The 25,544-nt window shown below is 41.1% G+C and overlaps 1 protein-coding gene across 2 annotated transcripts in view; it reads left to right on the top strand.

Moving 5' to 3' along the window:
- The window catches only part of LOC144507961 (voltage-dependent calcium channel subunit alpha-2/delta-1), a 669,448-nt gene extending 645,574 nt beyond the window's left edge, over positions 1 to 23,874 (top strand). For both annotated transcript variants that reach the window (XM_078235568.1, XM_078235569.1), the window contains 6 exons: positions 3,005 to 3,057; positions 4,822 to 4,877; positions 6,364 to 6,493; positions 8,829 to 8,941; positions 12,413 to 12,495; positions 20,668 to 23,874. In XM_078235568.1, coding sequence (XP_078091694.1) covers positions 3,005 to 3,057; positions 4,822 to 4,877; positions 6,364 to 6,493; positions 8,829 to 8,941; positions 12,413 to 12,495; positions 20,668 to 20,784 — 552 coding nt within the window. In that variant the 3' untranslated portion in view covers positions 20,785 to 23,874. The remainder of the gene's footprint in view (positions 1 to 3,004; positions 3,058 to 4,821; positions 4,878 to 6,363; positions 6,494 to 8,828; positions 8,942 to 12,412; positions 12,496 to 20,667) is intronic.
- Positions 23,875 to 25,544: the final 1,670 nt, after the last annotated feature.

Below are 25,544 nucleotides of genomic sequence, written 5' to 3' on the forward strand. Positions count from 1 at the left end.
ACTTAACCTTCAAACCTGTTTCACCATTCAACAACTTTGTGGCTATGTAGCTTCAGCTATTTACGTCCCATCTTGATCTGCAGTGTCTAAAGATTTATTTATTTCTAATTTGAATGCACCAAATGGGTGGGATTTTCCATGCAATCTACTGTGTATTATGCAGCACCAGAGGTGGCCCGCCATTGGTTGCCGGCAGGATCTTTTGGTCCCGCATTGTCAACAGGGTTTCCCTTTGAATGCACCCTTTGCCGCTGTGAAACCTGCAGCAGGGGTGCACCACTGGCGGGAACAGAAGATCCCACTGGTGTGAATGGCTAGAAAGTTCCGGTCAACGACTGAGTATTCACAGCCCTCTGGGTAGCGAATTTCAAGGAACCACCATTCTTTTAACAAAGAAGTATCTCCTCACCTCAGCCCTGAATGATTGCCCCCCCCCCCCTGCTCCTCACCCCCACACCAAGTCCAAGACTTCACTGCAAGGGAAAATATCCTCCTCACATCAACTTTGTAAATCCCTTCAGCATTTTCTTATCTTTAATAGACCTCTTCTTTAAGACAGCAGTGCATATGGTCTGCTCAATCACTCATCATAGACAATCCCCCAATACCCAGAATCTGTCCAGTGAACTTTTATTACAATCCCTCCAGGGCAGGTATATCTTTCCTCAGGTAAGGAGACTAATTGTGCACAATACTCCAGGTGTGGTCTCATCAAGACCCATTATATCTGCTCTAAGTTTTCTTTATCCTTGGACTTTACTCCATTTGTAATCAAGGCTAATATCCCATTTGCTTTCCCACTTTACTTGCTGCTCCGACATGTTACCCTTCAGTGATTTGTTTATAAGGGCTCCCAACTCCTCCTAGATACAAACATTTTCCAGTCTCTCACCATTTTAAAATATCCTGCCATTCTGTTTTCCTACCGGAGTGGATAACTTCCCATTTCGCTACATTATATTCCAATTACAGTATCCTCACTTAACCTGTCTGTATCCCTTTGCAGACTATTCATGTCCTCCCCACATCTTACTTCTCCACTTTATGTCATCAGCAAACTTGGATATATTATATTAAGTCATTGATATAAAATGCACATCGCTGAACCCAAGCACTGACCTTTGTGGTACTCGATGAGTTACAATTTACCAACCTGAAAATTACCCATTTATTCTTACTCTTCATTTTTTCTCCATTAAGAAATCCTCAATCTGTGTTAATATATTACCTGCAATCCCATTAGCTCTAATTTTGTTTAATAACCTCTTGTCAAATGCTTTTAGAACATCAAATTTACTACATCTGCTGATTCCCTGTTAATTATTTTACTAGCTACAACTTCAAAAAGTCAGTAAACAGATCTTTCAAAGACAATTTTGCTTTCAGGAATCTGTATTGTCTCTGCCAGGTCATATCATGATTTTCTAAGTGTGCTGTTGCAAGATTTAAGCATTTTCCCTATGAGTGATGGCAAGCTAGCTGGCCCATTTTTTCCCTCACTCCTTTCCTGAATAGTGTGTTTTCAATCTATAATCCGTAACAGAATGTAGGGAAATCTAGAAGTTTCCTTGGGGCAATGTCCATAATAGACCCTATAATCCATCTTCAGCTGCTTCACAATGGACCTACCTGCCATCAAAAGGTTAGAAGTGGAGCAGTCTCAAATGATTGTGAAGTGTTCAGCTTCATTTGCAGTTGCCCAGATAGGACAAGGCAGACTATCTGATGAGCAGTCACAGTGTCAATAGGAAGTCCCTCAGCCCCACCCCTCCCAATGTAGAGGTGAGTGGAAGTGTCTGAATAAACAGGTGTTCAGCCATAACTGAGGAGTTCTATTATTTTCATTTCGATATGTGTGATTGCAGTGTCACCTGAGCGGTAAAGGAATGTCTTTTAATGAACTTAAATATCTAATAGAAGCTGCTTCAATGTCTGGGAGCCAACATCCTCCAAGGTTTTATTAAGTGTGGACATTACAGATCGTGTTTTGTAGGACTTTGCCATTTAGGACTGGTGATCCTATTCAAAGAAGCTAAATGATAAAAGGAGCCTTCTTGCCCTGCCAAATATTATAATCATTTACCAAGAATCAGATGAAAGGGCAAGGACCCAAAATGTTAACTCTGTTTCTCTCTCCATGGATGCTGCCTGACCTGCCGAGTATTCCCAGCAAGTTTTTGTTTTTATTAATCCAGAATCATAAGACCATAAGATATAGCAGCAGAATTAGGCCGTTCGGTCCATTGAGTTGCTCCACCATTTAATCCTGGCTGATATGATTCTCATCCCCATTTTCCTGCCTTCTTCCTGCAACTCTTGACCCCCTTATTGATCAAGAACCTATCTATCTCTGTCTTAAAGACAGTCAATGACCTGGCCTCCACAGCCGTCTGTGGCAATGAGTTCCACAGATTGAGCACTCTCTGGCTGAAGGAATTCCTCCTCATCTCTGTTTTAAAGGGGCGTCCCTTCATTCTGAGGTTGTGCCCTCGAGTTCCAGTCTCTCCCACTAGTGGAAACATCCTCTCCATGTCCACTCTATCCAGGTCTCTCAGTATTCCATAGGTTTCAAATAAATCCCCCCCCCATCCTTCTAAACGGCATCGAGTATAGACCCAGACTCCTCAACCGCTCCTCATATGACAAACCCTTCATTCCTGGGATCATTCTTGTGAACTTCCTCTGGACCCCCTCTAAAGCCAGCACATCCATCCTTAGATATGGGGCCCAAAACTGCTCACAATATTACAAATGGAATAATCAGCTAATAAATAACACTAATATTGTATAAACAGTGTTCACAACCATCTCTTCACCGTCCCACCCCCACAAGTCCATTCCAGAAACCTTGCACTACTTTGGAAAATAGTTGCCAATTTGATCGCTGTGTTCCTGAATGACCTTATATTGAAATGAAACTTTGGAAATCACAGTTAGTTCGATGCTGCTTACTGAATACAGAAACCTCCTGAATTAATAATGCTGTTTCTTCAATCGTTTTTAGCCCAGCATAGTCGATATTTTGAATATGGGTTGGTGGGCGTCAAGTGTGGCATGGTAAGTGAAAATGGCTTATTTATTTTTGTGCCATCGTTCTTAGCTAACTGAGCAAGTGACAAGTACACCAGCTTTGAAGGCAACAGGAAGCAGAGCACATTGATTGGCAGCCATTAGATTAGGGGCAAGATTTTCCCATTGGATGGCAGTAGGAAAGACAAGCCACACAAACGCCGCAGGCATTGGCGGAAACTGAAAGATCCCGCCAGCGGCCAATGGCGAGCTGCCTCCACTGCCAAAAAACATGCTGCGGAGTGGGGGAGGGGATGGAATCCTACCCTAGATTAAAGATGTGCGGCTTTAAGTTTCAGGCAGACAACAGAATGAATTCAGGTAGACCATTCGGGGAAAACTTTACCCGACTTTCCTCTTACGCATTTAACTTTATTAGTTGTACTTTAACTTACGTCTGACGCCGACATCCTCCAGCTCATGTGCTTGGGACAACAGCAGCTGGAGTTCCAATTATTTACCCAACGTAAATTTGGGAAATGCCCCATTGCCTCAACCTGGGTCGCAGTGATTGATCTGATAGGCTCCATGCCAGTTTGAATTTGCCCCTCCTCTGTTTGTCTGTATTTTTTTCAATCATGTTGCTCGGTTGCCCTTTTCAAATTTGATGTGACCGATGTCTTGAAAAGACTTGTTTTCAGTGCACCTCCTCGTTAGCTCAGTTAGGATTTAGGAACAAAAGAGTGAGCAGCCCTTCTAAGAGAGCTTTCCAAATTCCACCAGGTGACGCCCAGCAGCACGTAAATATTATTGGAAATGCCAAACGACTGTCAAGGGAGTGAGCGAGCTCCGTTCCCATTGCTGATGTTCAGACATTGGAGCCTTCCAGTTGAAGAGTGCAACACACAGTAGAGGCCATGATTTCTTTCATTTACACATGGTTTACGTACACCTGCCTATATGTGGGTGGGCTTGTCCTTTACTGGGAAAAAAAGTGGGAAAAGTAGATGTAAGAGAGCTGTAGCTTCCCACTGCAGGCTGCCCTGGACCACATAAAATCGTCAGAAAGTGAGGGCCAGAAAGTCTAGGTTAGAATGTCATCCTGTGTGGAATAATGATGTTAAGAGCATTGAATAGATGGCATTAATTTGTAGACATACTGTACACAGACTGAGATACGCTGACTGACTTTCCACATGCCTAACTATCTTGCAGCTGTTATACCCAACTGGTATCTTGGGAGAGACAGGCTATTGGAATCAGGGCATGTGGGTGGCGGGAGTCATTAAATGAAGGTTCCAGCTTTGAGGCAGTTTTAATATCAAGCTCCCCACATTGATATTGCTGTCTAATCAAAGATGACACCAACAACTTTATGTAAGAACTGCCTTTTTCAGAACTTTCCCATAAATATTAACAAAAAAATGTCACAGTGACTGAAATAAGTGGCACAAATTAGTTTATTCACAGAGTGAGTAATCAGAATAACCTATTTCACAATGGAGCTTACATTCAATTAGATATAATTATTGAAAGATGAATAAAAGGTTTAATAGAGCTGCCATTAGTCAGTTTTTCAAATGTCATTTGTACTGAGGAGCTGCTCTGTTGATTAAGTTCTGTATTCAACTTACAACAAATGATATTAGATATTCATCTTCACAGCCTAGCCAGGAATCTCATGTCCTTTGCGAGCCTGAGCAGTCCCGTCAGGACATGTGATCTGCCCAGCTAGTGAAGAGGAAAATCTATCCTGTAGCTCCTGTCCCCATTGTTCAAACATTTACTGTTTATCTCTTTATTAATGTCCAGGTCCTTACTGCAGCAGCTGTTCATCAGCCTCACCATCCCACACTTTCTTGAAGCAGGTACATCAAGATTTGGTTGGTGGAAGTTTGTGTTTCTGGCATGCCTTTATGTAGCTTCTATTGTCAATGAAAAACCTTCAGAGGTAAACTGAATTACACTGCATTCCCACAAGGGCCATGGTTTTCCATGTTGACAGAATCACTGCATATTTTGATCAGACTATAGGTGAGTTCTACCCACCCCAGACCAGGATTAGGGTTTATTTGGAATTCTTTTGATGGACCTCTGATGGCGACTTGTGAAAAGCTTACTGCTTTATAATAAAGTTGGCAACATCGGTGCTGGCCAAAGGAAATTTGGCATAATCTGTTCAATGTATGCAAGGAGCCGAGGGGTATTATTGCTAGTCTATTAATCCAGAAACTCAGCTAATGTTCTGGGGACCCAGGTTCTAATCCCACCATGGCAGTTGGTGGAATTTGAATTCAATAAAAAATACCTGGAATTAAGAATCTACTGATGACCATGAAACTATTGTTGATTGTCAGGAAAAACCCACCTGGTCACTAATGTCCTTTAGGGAAGGAAATCTGCTGTCCTTACCTGGTTTGGCCTACCTGTGACTCCAGAGTCACAGCAATGTGGTTGACTCTCAACTGTCCTTAGGCATCTAGGGATGGGCAATAAATGCTGACCAGCCAGTGATGCCTATGTCCCATGAATAAATAAAAAAGCCACGGAGAACTTTATTGATAAACACCATCCGTAGTGCCCCACTATGCTGCCTGCTCTGGTGAATCAATGTAACACCACCAGAAGCAATGCTATGAGAATGAATTTCACGCTCAAAGTCGATGCAATCAATCACACTGTTATTGACTCTACCGGCTAGTATAATCCTTTTAATTTTTAAATCTTTACATTTCCATGACAACACTGGAATGTTGTGTTTCTCAGGCCTGGCGCTACTCAACTGGAAAAAGTGGAAAATCTGTCGATCATGATGGATTCCCTTCATTTATTTGCTGTTACAGTAAACCCACCTACATCTAGGTGGAAAATTCCAGACTTAACAGTGGAGAGCAGGAAGCCAGTGGACCAGCTCCCCAATTTAATGACCTCTGCCTGTTGGAGTGATTCTAGATGGCTGGATAACTCTGACAGAATATGCTAGCCTACAGGTTTAGTGTAATCAGCAGTTTTAGCTTTGCACTGCCATTAAACTGTTGCGGTGTAGATGAGTGTTTATTCAGGCCTACTCAGCCTGTCCTGGTAACCATGGCCTTCAAAGTATCGGTCAAGTGGCCCTTCTCTCAACCTTATCAATGACCCCTGCTATTTAAATCTAAGATGTTAATGCTTGCACATGTCCTTATGGTGGTGCACTTGCAGTGAGTGCTACTGAGAGGGTTTATCATTACAAAATGCAGCAATCTTTATCTGACAGTATATTTATTTTGTACCATCTGCTAATGTGATAAACCATCCTCGTAAAGAATAATATTTCACCTCAATCTTCATTCATCTTTTGTTTTTGGTTCACAGTTGATGCTGACTCTGAGGATTTCTCTGAACCATTATCAAAGTCCAGCTGCATCACTGAACAAACACAGTATTACTTTTATGATAATGAATCCTCCTTCTATGGGCTTGTGGATTGCGGTAACTGTTCAAGGTAGGATGATAACAAAATACTAGCGCTATTGGAGTCTCGCTATTGCAGCTTGGTCAATGTTTTTCAGAAAAATGAACAAAGCTGGGAGCTAAGTGCGGCATTCTCCATGGCAACACCTCCACCTGTCAGAATCCACTTGCAGTATAAGTTATTGACCTCCTGTTACCGTTGGTAGTTTCTTGCAAGCTAGCCTGATGAGTGCAGGGCAGAAAGCTTTGGTAGCATGTCATTTTTTCAGCTTTTCAGATCGTTTGATGTTTGAAAATACTAACATTGTTCCAAAAGCCTGCAATCTACAATTCCAATAGGTCTCATTAAAAGAAATCTAACCAAAAGAAAGATTTCATCAAAGAAAGAACTTGCGCTGTTAGAGCACATTTCACAATCTCAGGACACCCCAAGGTGCTTCATAGCCAATGCAAACTTCTTTTGAGGAGAATTCCTGAGTATAGTGTCTCTGCCACCAAGGTTTTAAGTTTCTAAAGTTTATTTTTTTAGTATCACAAATCGGCTTACATTTACACTGCAATGAAGTTGCTGTGAAAATTCCCTAGTCTCCACACTCCGGCACCTGTTCAGGTACACTGAGGGAGAATTTAGCATGGCCAATGCACTTAATCAGCACGTCTTTCGGACTGGGAGAGGAAACCAGAGCATCCGGAGGAAACACATGCAGAAACAGGAAGATCATGCAGACTCTGCACACACAGTGACCCAAGCCAGGAATCGAACCCAGGTAGCAGTGCTAACCACTGTGCCACCGTCCTGCCCCAATGAAAAAGTAGATGGAGGGCAAATGTGTATTTTATTATGATCCGGTGAGGGGCCAATAACTTTTGCTGTAAAGTAGGTGAAATTTGAAATTCAAGATACTAAGGGAATAAGTTCACAAGATTTTATGGTTTTAAACAAATAGAAGAAATCTTACTATATAAGAGTCAACAAAGCAAACAGTCAATACTATCTATCTTATGTCCTTGACATCTAGAATCAACATGAGGTAAACATTAATCAACAAACAAACTGTGGTTGAGCACATCATAAACTGCATGTTAAATTGCAGACACAGCCAGTGTAGATCTTTGAATTTCTGAGCAACCCACCCGGATGTCAGTGCTCGTTGTGAGTCACAAATGTCTTTAAAACTGACTTCCTTACAAGGAATTTCAGCTTCTCTCCTTTGAGATGTGGGTATATGTAGATGTGAGTCACAGTGTATGAATCACAAGAGCAGACTTTCTTTCTGAGCTATATGACCGTGGTGGCGCAGTGGTTAACACTGCTGCCTCACAACACCAGGGACTCGGGTTCAATTCCAGCCTTGGGTGACTGTGTGGAGTTTGCACAATCTCCCCGTTTCTACTTCGGTTTCCTCCGGGTGCTCCAGTTTCCTCCCTCAGTCTAAAGATGTGCGATTTTGGTGGATTAGCCGTGCGAATGCCCTTTAGTGTCCCAAGGTGTGTAGGTCAGGGATATTAGCGAGATAAGTGCATGGGGTTACAGGGATAAGGTGGGAAGTGGGCCTGGGCCTAAGATGCTCTGTCAGAGAGTTGGTGCTTCTTTTGCACTGTAGGGATTCTATGATGATGTTCTGAAAAGATCCACAAGTCGATGAAAAAGGCCGATTCAGGTTCTCAATTCAGACATGTGTTTCTTCATTTCACCTGGCAGGTGTTTCATGACATGTCAATCTTATCCCACTTGAAGTTGCTCCCGTATGACAATTGTGCCCGGCAAATGGAACTTTACCATTGTATTTGTTGAACGAGAGAGCTACTTGCTCATTTTTTACTATAGTGATGCAATTAGCAAGAATCTCAATTCAACCAAAATGGTTCCATTATATTGCAGCATTTGACAATCATTGGGAAGAAGTTGCAAGGCATCTTTCATGAAAGCTGGTGCCTCACTGTCAATATCACTCACCTGAGGAAGGAGCAGTGCTCCGAAAGCGCGTGATTCCAAATAAACCTTTGGGACTTTAACTTGGTGTTGTGAGACTTCTTACAATATCAAAGTGCTGATGTGTGCCGTGTGGAATTTGATTGTAGATTATGTAAGAAGGAAATGGGTTTAGACAAAATGTTTGTGGGACCTTTGTTAATATTCAATGTAAAGTGGTAAAATTAGTCTGTGCCCATAGCACAAAATGAATCAGTTATCACTCAATTAGGTTTGTTGTAAATCAGGCAGCCTATTTGCTATAAGTTTATTTCATGCTATTGATAAAGAACAACTTGACCTCTTAAAATCTAACAAATAAAATGCCACCTTTTGCAAACAAGAATGTTAAATTAATTCTTTTTCTTGTGTTTTGATTTTAACTTTTCTTTAGGCTTTACCATGCAGAGAAGCTCTCCAAGACAAACCTGGTGTTCATATTGGTGGAGAGTAAGCCCACATGTCAATCTTGTGACTCAAAGCCCCTGATGCAGGCAGAACAAAAATGTATCCTCCACTGCCAATGTTGTATTGCAGAGCTTTAGCCATCAGCGAGGGGAGCTGTTTAATGGGTGATTGTGAAAGGTATTTACAGATAGGACACTAATATAGTCTCAATAGTGATGATGCTACTGTTCATTGATGTGGAATTAACCCAGAACAAGAGCATATGCGTTAGATTCTCCAACCTCGCTCACAGCCGGGATTCTCCAGTCCCGCTGCAGTGAATGGGGATTTAGCTGAACGTTAAATTCTCCATCCTTGCTGGACAGAGGGGGGCATGAATAGCCAGAGAATTTTGGCCTTTATGGCAAGTGTTGCACAGTAATTAAAGAAACTTTGATCACAAATGATGAATCTGTTACTCGGCACTCTGGTTATTGAGTGGTCCACCGGATCAGTTGAAACAGTGCACACCATCAAAGTCCAGCTGGAAATCTATCCTGATACTTTCAGGAAGCGCAAACTGAGATTTGCTGCTGATCCCATGGGATGCAGGCTCAAGGGCTGGAATTCTCCAATCATTCACACCCTGCCGTCGCTGCCAGTGAGGATGGAGAGTTTGGCGCTCAGCCAAATCTCCATTGACTGCAGTGGGACTGGAAAATCCCAGCTGCGAGGGAGGTTGGAAAATCTGGCCCAAAGTGTTTACTTTAGAACTCCTTCAGTAGGCTACTTTTATGAAGAGATAAGACACTCAGGATATTTGACCAGAGTATTAATAATACTAACCAATAATTTTAGTAATGTGTTTAAAGAAGATGGAGACCAATGCCGGAATTCCACTGCCCCACCTGTCATGGGAATCAGAAAAGACGAGGGGCGGACAATGGGAAGATCCGTTGACCTTGGGCGGGATTTTCCGGTGTCGGGTTGAGCGAGGCCTTAAAATCCCACCCCAAATATCTGCAGCCTTTCTAGTGCACTACCACAGTAACTTTGAGGTGCAAGACCTGGATGTGCCACCTGCTTGCATTGAAACTCAGCTGAGTCTTGTTCTGCTCACCTCAGGCAAAGTTAGTGGCACAAGTTGGGTTGGAGACTCCCTTCAACTGGAGCTCTGACATCTCCAACCCTCAGAGTTACCTAGCATAAGATTGTTTGGGAAATGCCACTACTCTCAAAAGTGGCAGTAGGGGTCATTTTAGGGTCTGTACTGAGATCACGTGAGAAGATTTTGATTCCCCACCCCGACCACCGCAATATCTGGTTGGAGGTGATGGCCTAGAGGTATTATCGCTGGACTATTAATCCAGAAATTCAGTTAATGTTCTGGGAACCTGGGTTCAAATCCCGCCATGGCAGTTGGTGGAACTCGAATTCAATAAAAAATATCTGGAATTAAGAATCTATTGATGACCATGAAATCATTGTCGATTGTCAGAAAAACCCATCTGGTTCACTAATGCCTTTAGGGAAAAAAATCTGCCGTCCTTACCTGGTCTGGTCTACATGTGACTCCAGAGCCATAGCAATGTGGTTGACTTTCTGGCCCTTTGAAATGGCCTCGCAAGCCACTCAGTTCAAGCCCAACTAGAGATGGGCAATAAATGCTGGCCAGCCAGCGATGCCCATGTCCCACGAATGAATAAAGAAAAAAATGTGGAGTGCTCTGACTGTCATTGATGTGGCTTTAGCCCCAACATGGCTGAACTTCTGTTTGCAATTTAATGGCCATTCCCTATCAATCTTGGAAATCACAAGACTTTTTTTAAGCACACACGCAGAGATCTGACATCTGTAGCTCCCAAAGGAATAGAGAAGGAGTGGTTTGAGTTAGGGATAATGGCTTCTCACACTAGTAAGAACATCTGTACCATGAATACTGACCTTTTTGAAGTATGTAACCTAAATGTTTTAATTGGTTCATGACTTGAATGAGCTGAGAGTTTGAGTTATCTAAAAGCCTCTTCCCAGCATTCAGTTTAGCTGCTGTGCTGTGTGCCTAATTAGGCAGTTTGGGGCACTTTTCCTCCAATCCTCCATCCATTTCAATTGTACTCTTCACAAGATCCATCTGACTTGTCAGGTAGACATGTCTCCAATTTCTGTTTCCAGAATAGGTGATTCCCCTGTGTGTACTCAATTTCATTTTGAAATAGCAAATTGCATAGTTCGTAGTTTGATTAAGATTAGAATTCCAAGGCATCCATGCAGGCCAGAAATGGAAAGGATCCCAGGTTAGATCTTTGGGGAAGCAAACTGAGTACTCACTCCTCCCTTCCCTCACCCCAACTCCAACATTGTGGCCGAGCTCATAACAACTGCTTACTTTCTCTCCTCTAGTCAGTTACTAATCTGTGATTTCACCTCAGTGCCCACCAATCCGACACTAGTGAAGTGTCTTCCCTGCAGTACTTATCAAAGATCTTATGAAAGCTCATTGCGCTGCCTGACTGTTTCCCCCATCGATTTAGGATGTCACTTCATTAAGAGTTTGTTTTCAGGCATGTAGGCTGTCATTCATTACGTTATCTTCATACTGATCCATTTGTCCTGATTATTAATTATTTTTCCTATTGTTGAGCTACTACAGATCACCCTTCAGTTTCTATGCGTGGCTGCTAATAAGCCTTTTGTCACTGTTATTAGATATTGGAAATACTTCTACCTATTTCCAGTTTGTTTGAACTTCCTGACTGATTCACAAAATAACGGTCAGTGCTTCAATCTCTCCTCTCTGTAATTCTCCAGTAGCATAGTTAACATACCCTGATGGGTTTTATTCTGAACCACTGCTTCACTTTTGGTGAAGTCCTAGATTACATTTGAGGTCTATTTCATTTGGACAGAATATATGTCCACCCTGTCAAATTAGTTTTGTGACCCATTCATTCTCCAGTCCAGCTCCACATGTGTCTCCTAAGGTCCTAATTTCTTTCCTAACTGCCTTATTGCTGTTATTGACACAAATATTTCATTTTTTGGAATTATGTTTTGTGTTTAATTCTCTGTCCCTCTGCAGTCTATTTTTTGGCACCTTGATCTTTTTTTGTAATCTGCTTCTGTAAGAAAAAATCATTTAGCTTGGCCTACTGGGCATGTTCTCCCTTCTTGACATGTTCTATAAATGGTATTTTATTCCCAATCTCCTGAACTTTCACTGCAATATGTTGTACACGGTTGACGATTGGTGATATGGTGGAGGACTGGGAGCACCCCCAGGCTATATAAAATCAGTCATAAGTTACAGTTGATCATTCCTGAGTGCATTCATCTTGACGGCACCAAACAGAAAAATCTCAGTGGGAATTGCAGGCACCCCAGCTGCCTTGACCAATTTCCTTATAACTATAGACTGTAAAAATCTTGAAGGTAAATGTGAAAGAACATGCAAAAATATCTGCTCAGTTGAGTCCCAGTTGGCAAAGCGATGCATCGCTGCAGAATAATGTGGTGAAGTGTAAAATGTGAATGCATGTGGAATGCATTTTGTTTTTCTTTCATGATATTGTTTTCCTGAACTGCACCTTGTAGCTGATGGACCTGATCCCTGTCTTTTGGCTCAGAACCCCAGACACAGGAAAGGTCCCGATGTATGCTTTGATTCAGACGAGCGTGTAAGTATACGCGGTTTGGATTTAGGAAGCCAAGCAAGCAGCAAAGAAATATCTTGGAGTTTTTGTTACCGGCTACTCGTAACAAGTAGCGACTTGCGAGGATGTGTCCAGATAGCCACTTTGTACAGATGTGGTACAGCTCTGGGCCATAGTTTCTTTATTTTGATAACATATCATAACTCTTTTGGAATGTTAACATAAAATTAACTGCAGCTTTCGATATCCTTTCTTCGAATACTCTACTTTCACGCATGAAATCTGATTAGTTGTGACTGGAATCTGTCCCCGGTGTTTGGAACTGAACTTTTCCCATATATCGTTTTTCCGTAATATCATGAGGCTACTCAGCATTTCAAATTCCATGCATTAAGTTTAAGTTAAGGAGGTCAGTAGTCGTGTAACCAGCAGAATCTGTGTGTGATCTCTGCTTTTCATGTACATTATAAAATAATAGAACCGAGAGAGGCTGCATATTCTTTATTCTTATGAACCACTCACCTCAATCTGTCTTTGTTACTATTTGAAACACCCTTAATATTTCTCTTTGGGGAGGCAGTGGCGTACTGGTATTGTCACTGGACTCGTAATCCTTGTCCTGGGACCTACGTTCAAATCCCGCCACGGCAAATGGTGAAATAAAAATCTGGAATTAAAATCTAATGATGACCGTGAAACCATTGTCGATTGTTGGAAAGACCCACCTGGTTTACTAATGTCCTTTAGGGAAATCTGCCGTCCATACCAGGTTTGGCCGACATGTGACTCCAGAGCCACAGCAATGTGGCTGATTCTCAAATGCCCTCTGGAATGGAGGGCAGTTAGGGATGGGCAATAAATTTTGGGCCAGCCAGCGACCACTACAACCTGTAAAATGAACAAACAAAAAAAAGATCAAGTAACTATCGAGTACCCTTTTGAAATCATAGAAAAATCATTGAATCCCTACAGTGCAGAACGAGACCCTTTGGCCCATCGAGTCTGCACTGACCACAATCCCACCCAGGCCCTATCCCCATAACCTCACGTGTTTACCCTGCTAATTTCCCTGATACTAAGGGATAATTTAGCATGGCCAATTAACCTAACTGCATACCTTTGGGCTGTGGGAGGAAACCAAAGCACTCGGAGGAAACCCACACAGACGTGGAGAGAACTTGCAAACTCCACACAGTCACCCAAGGCTGGAATTGAAACCGGGTCCCTGGCACTGTGTTAATAGACTCTGCTCTGCCAGACTTTAATAGTTTAGTTCAGAGAATTCTATATTCTAACCATGCTCAGTGAAAATAATATTTTTTCTAACCTTTCCCTCCTTCCCTTTAATTTTATTTGTGGTTATCTTAATGTTGTTACCCCCCCATGAATGCCACACCAACCAGTGGAAACAATCCATCACTATTCTCCTTCTTGATCTGATGGCTTGTATCTTGGAATTTTTAATTAAAATGGACAGTTTGCCTGGATCAACTTTGGTAATCCATAGTCTTGGAAATTTCAATCAGGTCATACTAAAGCCTTCTTCATAAACAGTTTCCTTTTCATTTTAAAGGAGGTTTGTGGAATAAGAAATATGTTGATTTTAGATGATTATTGATTTTGCAAGTTCAGTGATTTTTCTAAATTTCTGCAGTGAGTGCTCTACATTAGACAACACTTGGATGGTAGCCTTCATTTATTATTTAAAAATTGCTTAATTGAGTGCCTTTGTTAAGACTTACTAATATGTTTGGAGTTAAATGGCTAAATGAGATACATTAAATAAAGGATGTAGTACCCTTATCCAATGTGACCGTAATACTCGTGTGCTTAAGGTAGAGATAGATATGTGCTTGATTGGTAAGGGGATCAAAGGTTACGGGGAAAAAGCAGGAGAATGGGGTTGAGAAACACATCAACCATGATCGAACGGCGGAGCAGATTCAATGGGTCGAATGACCTAATTCTGTTCCTATATTTTATGGACCTCATACTGCCCCACATAGATTTCCATAATAACTGTTTGGGGATGCAGTCACACACACACAAAATCTTCCACGTTATACTTAAGATGGTTACACATACCATACCTGCAAAAATCTGGCTACTCCTGAGCTCTCAAGATGCCAAAACAAAATCAGGTGTGCTCTCCACAAATGCTTTGCGTGAAAGTACAGTAGCACTGTCGCTCACAAGCTTGGTGTCTTTGCTGATTGATGTGTTATTGTGTGTGTGTTTTAATTTGTTAATAGTGGGGTATTTTCTGTTTTGTGATTTACACTGTGACTTTCTGCTCTAGGTGGACGCTCACATTAATTCTGCCAGCAGCCAGCAAAAAATGCATGAACTCATCTTGTTTGTCTCTTTTTTTTGTGTTCCCTTCCTTTTTTCTTCTTGCTACTTTGCCTGTTGTTAATAGGATGAGCCTATATGCACACCGAGTCGTGCCTCTGCCGTGGCGTCAGCTCGTCTCTTCATTTTACTGCAAGTTTTGATGTGGTGCGGAGGGTCAGTTACTTTCACTGGATTTTGTTCTTTAGTTTCCTTCTTAGGTGTGATATTAACATGAAATTAACATCCTGCAAATGATTGTGGTCCAGAGCAAACTTACTGTAGTCTGATAGTTGCAAAGCAAACTTTTACAACTAAGTTTGTCTTTCCTTTTTGAAATGGATTCTGTTTTTAGACATGTTAAATTTTGACTTCTTTATGGCCGGAATCTTATCACTGTTCACACCGGAGGGATTTTCCCATCCCGCCGCAGTGAAGGGAAATTTGGCTGAGCGCCGACCTCGCTGCAGCGGGAGCATGGTGCGAACGGCAGGTAAGAGCGTTCCAGAGTTTATACATCGTGGATGGGATTTTCCGGTCGCGTTCGCCCCGAAACCGGACAATCCCACCCGAGGTCAACAGACCTTTCCGTGATCCGCCCCTTGCCCACTACGATTCCCGTGGCGGGCGGAACGGGAAAATTCTTCCCCATGTGTTATTTAATAATGCATTTGAATTTATTTTCATAGGCAAAAATTATGTTTGATGGTTTCAGTTCCAGAGATAAAAATTAAGTATGAATATAGCGCGTAGTCATATTATTTATATTTCATTAAAGGGAAATTACTTTAAAAATAGCTTGACGTAAAACAAACTTTGTACCACAAATATCACACTTTAATTTCCTAAATTGCCAAATAGATTGAAACAATGTAAACTCTTGATGGGACATATGTGAGAACTTCTGAGATTTTATAAAGATATCTGTAGGTGTCTTTGCTTTAAGCTTATATGTTTGTTATAATGTAGATGTTAATGGAAATGTAGTTCCCCATTGCTAGATGAATGTGGTGGATGAGTGGGCCTACAGGTTTTCCACAGCCCTGCTCCAAATACTTACAGGACCTGTGATTCTGTCCTGTTTCAGTACCGATCAACTAAGCTCATCAAGTGAATGAGTAATTATTTTTTCCAATTTGAATAGTAAAATCTCTTCATTATATACTTGTTATAATTGGGGTCTTCTGCCTGTGGAAAAGCAAAAAAAATCCAGGAAGCCCCCAGTTTGCTTCAGACATACCTGAACCATGAAGTTACTTTGGGGGGGGGTTAGAATTCCGATGCTGCTGCACATCACAAAATTGTGAGATCTTGTGATATCTGCTTCTGGCATGTGCCAGGAACAGATACATTGCAACCTATAGCCCTTTGTTGCCTGGTCATAATTCTTCATATTCAGAATTGTTAAGAGCAGACAAAACAAATCTGCAACGTTGGTTTGAATTTCCAACATTATAGTTTTGTTTTTTAAGTTACTTGATTTTGATTATAGCAATCTCTACCTTATTGAGCATGCTGTTACAAACTGTTGGACAATGTTGGAACAAATGGAATGAATTGATTTTATTTAAGACTAGGCAGCACTTTATCACATTTTATTTAAGTGGGAAGTGAAGCACAATCTTGTGTAACTACTGCTCAGGCAGTTAGATAGTTTTCATCTTGCACATGAGGAAGGCCATTTGGCTCATCTTCAGTCATCCACCCAGAACGGTGCGTCTAATTGTCTCTGAAATGATTCAGGGTTTCACCTTCCTAACTATGTCTACAACTGTCAATCATTCTTTCTAAGATTGTAAGAAATAGGAGCAGGAGTAGACCATTTGGCCCTTCGAGTGTGCTCTGCAATTCATGAACATCATGGTTGGTTGATTATGGCCATTACTTCACTGCCTGCCCCCCATAACCTTAGCTCCGTTGAGGATTGAAAATCTGTCCGAGTCAATCTTGAATCAATGGCCCAGCCACCACTGCTCTCTGGGGAAGGGAATTCCAAACAATATTGACCCTCTGAGAGAAGAATTTCCTCTTCATCTCACTCTTAAATGAGAGATTCCTTATTTTTAAACTGTGCCACCAAGTTCCAGATTTCCCTATGAGAGGAAACATCCTCTCAGCATCTACTCTGTAAAGCCCCCCTCAGGATCTCGTATGTTTTAATAAGATCACTTCCCATTCTTCTATTCAAGTATAGGCCCAACCCGCTCAATCTTTCCTCCTGAAGTATCCCGGGAATTAGCCTGCTGCACTTTCTCTGAACTGCTTCCAATGCAAGTATATCCCTCTTAAGTAAGGAGACCAAAACTGTGCACAGTGCCCCAGGTGTGGTCTCACTGGTTCCCTGTACAGTTGTATTAAGACTTCCCTACTTCCTTTGAGTGAAGAACTGTCTGATATCAGTGACACATTGTTTGCTTGAATCCTGCCCTTGTTTCTTGGCATCCAGAACTGAAATTAGTATTCATGTGGTGGTCTGACCAATGCACTATACAGTCTGATCACTGTTTCCTATGATTTATAGCCTACTGTTTTTGGCTATGTAGCTCAACCATCTGTTCTCTTGCTTGACCTGCTCCTCTGTATTGTTTTGACAGGCCTAGCTTTGGGTCTGAGGGTCTCTTTCCATTTCTGGAATCTGTGTCTTATCACATCCAATCTTAGAGATCCTCGGACTAAAATTGATTTCAGTTGTCATACTGTGGCTGATTAAGTGTAACCTATAGCCCCAGACTGAATAGCGCATCCTAATTTGTGAAGCTCCATGACCAAACATTCAATTCTGCTTGACCTAAGAACTCTGTTTACTTATTAATGAAATGTTGTGGTCTTAAGGGTCCCATTACCAACCGAGTAATACACATTGCAGAACACTCCTGCTCTTTATAAAGCAACCTACCATCAACTTCCCAGATAAATTCCCAGGGACACTAAAATCAGATGGAGTGTGAATTGCCTGATAAAACTGTTGCCATGCATTTCCTGCCCAGCAAACTTGGTTAGAATTACATCCACTATCTTTTCCTCAATATCTAAAGCCAAAATTCTAATTGTTGAGTGAACAGAGTCTGAAATCAGTCAGCATTTAATTGTTCTCTGGCTAGGGAATTTTGAAGATTGGAAGAACTGAAGGTCTAATCCTGATGTGTGGCAGGATTGTTAATGTGGAGTTGGTGAAGGGGGTGCTTGTGAAGCAGTGACGTGATGGGTTAGCGACAAACTACTTTTGATGAAATTGTTCTGCTAGTCCGCCTTCATCACTAAGCTTCTGTCCAACAAGCCTTGTTGGCCGCACAGATCCCGACAGCTGCTTTTGCTCTTCCTGCTGCCTTACAACCTTGCTAGAATATCCAGATTTCACAAGCTTCCTGAAGCCATTGAATTTGGGAGAAACCTCTTCCTCCAACCTACACAAACTATGCTTCTTTCCAACTAGACTCGCCAATCCACCAAATTTCAGGTAAGTTCCTCCTGAAACTTTCCTCCAGACAACCAACCTGATCAGAATCTTATCCAAAATGACACATCCGGCATTGCCTGTACAGAAAGAGTGGGAGGCAAACCAATGTCACTTTAAGACTCCATCTGTGCTGTAACTGTCATGTGAGCTGAGTAGAAATCTGTCCCAGTTACAGAGTTGCTTTGGAAGAGAAGAAATCAAAAAGAAGTGGTTATTTCTGATGTGATAACTGTCTGCGTGTTCCAAGCATTTTCTTATTAAGTTTCAGATTTGTAACATCCACAGTTCTTCATCTTATCTGTAAAAGATTCTTTTTGATTCTAAGATCAGGGTCAAGGATAGTATGCAGGATGTCATGAAAGAGAAATGGTATATAGGATAGTGGTTTAAGGCATGGGTCAAACCCCATCTGGAATAACGTGTGTACTTCTGAACATCAGTTCAGAGGAAGGTAGTATTGCTGTTGACAGGTAGCAAAGTAAGCTGTAAAATATGTCAGCAAAGGGAATTTGACCAATTCCGTGTATCAATCAAAAATAATGATCTGCTCTCTTTCAGAACATCTTTAATATTTGAGTATTGCTGAAACATACATATTGTCAAGACTTTTTGTCTTGCAATCGTCAGGAAAATTGCAAGAATACCAACATCAGGGAAACAACAACTTTGTACTGTATGAGAAGAGGGTGATGATTATTTAGCTGTAGAATTTGATTACTAGAGGTGCTGCCACGGAGAATGCACCAGTTAATGGTGACTGGCAATTAACAGCCAAGTATTGTTTGGAATTTAAACCAGGCAGCTTATTTTGTTTAGCTGAAGCAAGTGATAGCCATTTGCTGGTTCCTTCCACCAGACAATGCCTTGATCAACCATCCAGTTTAACTTTCAAACAATGCTTGGCAGTTAACTGTCAGTCACCATCAACTGGTGCATTCTCCATGCCAATGCCTCTACCAATCATTTGGCAACCGATCAACACCATCTTCTTATACAGAATAAAGTTGTTGTTCTCCTGACATTGGTATTCTTGTGATTGTTCTGATGAGTGAAAGACAGAAAGCTTGGATGACATTTGTTTTCATCAATACTCAAGTTCTGTATTAGCAAATGACAATTTGGGTGGGATGTTTCTCCCTCTCTGCGGCATGTTTAGTGGTGGTCAGATCTTATTGTCTTGCCATTGTCAGGGGGTTTCCCATTGAACATACCCCAGGAGCACTTGGCGGGATTGCGCCACAGCCCTGCCGGCATGAACGGTGGCAAAATTTGGTGTATTTCTCTAATATTGTTAAAATGGGGACCAAGATTGCTGTTTTGAAGACTTCCATATATTTTTGGTTTGAGAGTTTATACTGGTAGAAAATGCTCAGAGAATTTCTGGAGCATGGGTGCTGGTTTTAAAGGGAGTGTCTCACCTTTTTTATCTTATTACTTGCAAGACAAAATAATTCGATCAATTTCTCAAAATATGCACTTTGGCCATTGTGGGAAGGAGTTGGAGCTGTTGGCTTTTAAGGACTGTCTCAATATTGAACGTTGGTGACACAGTTGAGCTTCTTCTAGCATGAAGACCTTGAGATAACTGGTCGTCTTTATTTAGTGTGCTTCACCCGGCTGTCTCCGTGTCACAGAAATGGGAAGTTCCGGAGGTTTATTCCCAAATAAAAATGTGTGGTGATGAAGCAGACATGCCTTGTGGCAGTGCTGAGTTTCTCTGTAGAGAGGACAAGTTTCGGTACATGGTTGAAAGGAAAAAAAGCTCAAGTAAAATTAGACTTTAATGTTTTGTGCGAATGATGCTTCAGTTTAAGCTGTGCGCCTCTTGAGTTAAACAAAACTGGCCTTTCTTTTCACAGCCTTTGCAAAATACATAAACCATGATCACAAAAAACGTGTTTTTATCCTGGACCTTTAACCTCTTGAATGTTGCAAAACAAGTTAGAGTCAATGAATGAATTTTGAAATGCATCCTGTAAGCAGCCTTGGCACTTGATATATTCAAATACTTCTTTCATTTCTGGCACCTCGAGTTGGTTGGCTGATTGAACCTCATGAAGCAATTAGGGATCTAGGATTTGAACTTATTTGTCAAATTTGGAACTGTGATGCTAAGAAGTTTTAAGAGGGATTCAGGGCTGGTGGGCTGGGGAGAGGGTATAATATATTCACGGATTGGAAAGTTCCAAAGTGTAGAACGTTGTCAATAATTTGCAGAAATACTGGGTGTCACTCGTTCCAGAGTGAGACTCTCAAGTGTTCTAAAAATATATACTGGTAAAACCAGCACAATGTGATTGTCAAAAGAAAATGTGGTTAAATGCTGCCTGAGCTTAAGAGGTCAATGGCGTCGCTTTTGCAGAACCCAACATGGTGACTAACTTTGTCTCTTTCTCCCTTGACAACAGGAGGATGATTCTGAGTGTGGCAGCGGCTCTCGTCTGAGCCCATCTTTATGGTCAATGATAGGGATTCAGCTTGTTCTGCTCTGGCTGCTGAGTAGCGCCAGACCTTATCCATCATGACTGCAGAGAACGGACATCCATCTCTCCGCTTTCTAGACCCACCACACTGTAGCCCTGGATTAAACTAGGGAAACTCTTGTCCCCAGGCAGTAGAAGACTGACCATGTCCATATCCTGGTGTATCACTGTGTGAAAGATTCATTGTTGACTCTCCATACGAAGAATGGTTAAGGTGCTCCATTGACAAGTTTTTTTAAGAAAAAGTTAAGTCATACAATGGTAGCAAATTGGATTGTCAGTACTGAAACCTGCCAGGCAACCTATGGGAACGCTAATGCATTTATACAAAGAAACAATTCACAAAAAAAAGTCCTAGATTTGCTTATCATCAGGTTCATATTTTGTTTAGCTTACTTGAATCAAGATAAAGGGTATTCTTTGTTCATGGCTTACGTTGGCTGACTGTAGCTAATTTGAACACTACTTGTATGGGCTAGTAACATACAGGCACCACCAGCTGTCCTTTTGGTATAAGACCAGAAAGCTTAAACATTACCATGTTGGATACCAACCAGTAATTGCAACCTTTATATAAGGTTTTGACACACCAAAGTCCACTGATTATTCTGTGGCTTATGCTATTATATTATTGTTAGCTATTCTGTTACCAAAGGATGCCTGTTCCCCTCCCCTTCCCCCTCATTAAGCCATAATTCTATGCCTGATGCCCTTCATGTTTGCTGAAGCAAATGCATAATGATTGTTGTATCCCACACAAGAAATAGTGCTAAGGCTTGTGAATGAAAAAGCTGTCATTGTGGCGATTGAGTTTTGGACACTGATGCTTTTTTGCATGAAGATGCTGCTACTATTTTCTCTTTTTTAGTTTTACTGTAGGAGTGTAGTTGATGTGCAAGAGCGACTGAGTGAGCCAAATGTTGTTAATGTGAAATTTCGATAATATGGTGTAATATAACTGTTTCACTTATAACAACTCAATATTGTCAAACATACCTCTCTCAAAAGTGCAGTCAGCAGGCTGAAAGGAAGGGAATGTTACTTGACTAGCATTTCAAGATTTGAATTTTATAATTTAAGCAGTTGGGATTGAGCCCAGAGCTCCTGTTCCTATCTACTGCTGTGCAATTTCTCTCCTATATGAGTAATAGGACTTGTACGAGTCACTTAATTGAATTACAAAAAAAATTCCTAAAGTATTTGAAATGGACAAAGTAAATTTGAATTCAGCACCAAACAGGCAAAGTTGATGTTTGGTGGACAATTGATTCTATAGGGAAAAGATATATTATGAGCCTAATAACTGATTAAAGGCATGCAATTTGAGATTTCATATCATAGCTAAGTAGGAGTTTTATTTATTAAACACGTGCTGTGATACTGGACAACGTACCCAAGGCATTGTATGTCAACAAAGCAAAAAAGGGTGCATTTAAGTTAAATAGTACTTTGGGGTTAATAGACAACAATTCTCACGTTATATGTATATTTCAGCCTGTCTTAGTGCACAGCTATTTGTTGATTGTGCATAAGTCTTTTATTTCATTTTTAAGAAAATCATCCTCTGGACTTGGTTATAAATGGACGTAGTTCCAAAGTATTTAACCTAAATTAGAATCCATGGCTCTGACGACATCTACCGTCTGGGGCTAAAGAGAGGGGAAATTTTTCAGAAAAATATTAGACTGACGAAAGAATTTAAACTGCATCAGTAAAAAAAAACAATCAAGGTGGCAGCAAATCATTGCAACATTTTGGTTATCTGAGCCATCACTTTTCATTCAGAAACGGAGTTCACCATAATGAGTTTGCATGATCAGTTCAGTATTTCAAAATATGTGAGTAATCTGATGTTAATGTATGTGGAAACAGTATTTAAAATCTTTTGGATAAGATGAGGATAGTTTTGTTGTTATGGCTGACCGCTGCCTTTTTTGGGCAAGAGTTTCGACTGAAAGTCTGTCAGTCATGGTACCAAATTCAGTGGATTCTACAGCTTTTGTAACAGTGACCTTTTTGCCAGCAGGTTTTCAGTTGTTAACGTTCATTGATGCGATGTCAGGTTAGCCAGCAATTTTGTTCATCTTATTGAAATAAAATGGGGCCAGGGCCAGGAGAAATTGTCCATTGCACTATTAAACATGCAGTGCCCAGTGCTTGCGACCTGTCACGGAAAATTACACACACGATTTGGGGTTTGCCAAAGTGATAAGGTAGTATGTGATCGATGCACTGTCTCAGAATTGCTCTGCCCTCACGAGAGTGGGTCTAGGTTCAAGAACTTATCATTAATTGAAACACATGGCAATTACGTTACCAATGTCTGGCAGTAAATAAAACACTGCAGGTTCATCAGCAGACTGCAGATACTATTCTACATGTAACCTGACTTAGACATCCCAAAGGCCAGACCACTTGTAGACTAACACGCATAGCTCATGTCTGTCCAGGCAGTATTATCCTCCGTTTACATATCTAGTTGATGCCGTCACTGACAGATGCAGAATTCACCAGCAAGCCACCAGTATATCATAAACAGCAAGTACAAATATTTCAAAAGAATCCTCACTTTTTAATATTTGTTTCTCCTCCTTTCAGTCTCCTCGTAACATGTATCATTAGCTGACAGATACTGCTGGGGAGCCTCTTTGCTCTGATGATACAACTTTGCAACCACCATCAACAGGCACACACAAGCAACCTAGGTTAATCCACTCTCCCATTTTTTTCTGCCACGGTGCAGTTAAGCCTTGCCTCCACCTGCTCTCCCTCAGTGTGCACTCTTCCTAAATATTTAATGCAAGTATACCTTACTGAAATGATTGATACTAATGGAAGATCATAGGTAGCATACACTGATTTAAATGCTGCCGAAGCATGGTTAACTGCCTGTGTATGCCAGCCAACTTGCTGTCAAAAGGGATTTGCAAATGAACTATAAGGAGAGAACACATGGGAGAAGTTATGAGCGTTAACGTCACAGCATCTAGCTATGACATTTAAGAGTAAGCATTCTATATAGAAAATTGTGGTCATCAATGAACTTCCCTCCTGTTTGTTAATACTGGTGTCACATTTCTGTGATAATGTCACGACAATTTCAAGAATTTGAAAATAAATAATACAGATTTATCTTATTATCTTAGATTTTTTTTTCCATTTTACCATATCATTTTAAGGTTGGTTTATTTGTAAATATGAGGAAACTTCACCCAAATTGTTAAAAACCTGTGGGGGGAAAAATAATCAGATTTCTGTGCTTTTTCTGTTCAATAAGTTGCATTGTGTTACTGTAAATCGTGTACATTCTATCATCCTGAACACTGAGCCAATTTGGGTTTAAGATTCTGGGAAACTGACGTTGATAAGATTGAAGAATTGACCTGAGTACATTTTTGCAGGAAGTATTTTGCCACCATCCAGTACGGACAACCGAAGCTCATGATTCTTATGCACATGTTTATTGCCAAATTAACACTTCTGTGAATTCACAGAAATGAACAAAAAGATAATGTAAAGAATTAACACTGTTCATTGCCAACCTGAAGATGCATGGATTTTCGAAAGGAATTCATCTGCTTCAGGGTTAAGTTTTGCTCATCTCATATAGAAAATTTATTTGGTACATTTCAGAAAGGAGTAGAAAGTTAGAAATCCAGGCTGTTTTTTTCCCCCTTTAACACACACAATCTGTCAACTGTGTAGAACTCCACAACTTGTTGGCTGAGGTTGGCCTGTTGATTTATTATGCGGAAATATTAGATTGTATTTAGATGCCTTTTCAGAAAGAAATCAGAAGTTTGGTTTTTGCCTTTGTCATATTACTTCTTTGAAATAGGTTTGAAGTGACGGTTTGATAGATACATGTTCTACAAGTCTTATTTTTGGTAACTATGATCCTGCAAAGTTAATTGAATCCAGCCGTGAGTCTGACGTTAAGAATCTGAATCAATATGTGCTCAAGATGCTTCTTCAGAGACATTGTAATGGCTATCATGATTGATGTAATCCTCTGAACTCCAATCAGAATGTATGTACAGATCAATTCAGATATTGGGTAGTCAATCTGTGAAGACAAAAGGGTCACTCAATACAGATGTGAAGCACTTAAAGTGAGCTGGATACAACGATTCTTGACTGGCTGTAAATGATTCAAATTCAGTAAAATAATTATTTTCTTATTCACGGAAAAGTACTGAGAATATGCAGTCTTCATGTTGTGAGTCTTCAATTTCCTATTCGTCATCATCAATTTTAGACATGTTTCGCAATGCCTTAATCTGCTGTCTGGTTGGAGGAACGATATTAACAACTGTAGATTTTTTTTAAACACAGTGATTAGGAAGGGCTTTGAATTACACCATGTGGTATCTTCCCAATGTATAAGATTCTCCGGTGTTGGGACCGTATCCCAACACCGATAGCGCCCTTGCGCGATCTTCCCAGAGACGACCAATTAACACAGTGCCTCCAGGACCCCTGTCCAGTCAGGTGGGTTCCACAAACTGGCAGGCCAATTGGAGTGTCTGAATCCGTGGACAGTTGTCGGCCCCCCCAGAGGAGGTGGGCACGGCCAGTATACGTGGACCATCAGGCAGGCGTCTCAAGGTGTCCTCTGTAGATTTCAGATAATGGTTAAAATAAGTTTGGCTGCAGACCCAGACCATCACTGGCTAATTGAAACGCTTCCATGTACTGATTGATCAGCAGAGGCAGCCATGACCTCCTGGCACCCTTGGTTCCAGAGGGAGAATTGAATAGTTAAAGGAGGCTTAACTGGCCCCCTGCCTGCTGCCAGGAGG

Source organism: Mustelus asterias, chromosome 19 (genome assembly GCF_964213995.1).
Source record: "Mustelus asterias chromosome 19, sMusAst1.hap1.1, whole genome shotgun sequence".
NCBI classification, from domain to species: Eukaryota; Metazoa; Chordata; class Chondrichthyes; order Carcharhiniformes; family Triakidae; genus Mustelus; species Mustelus asterias.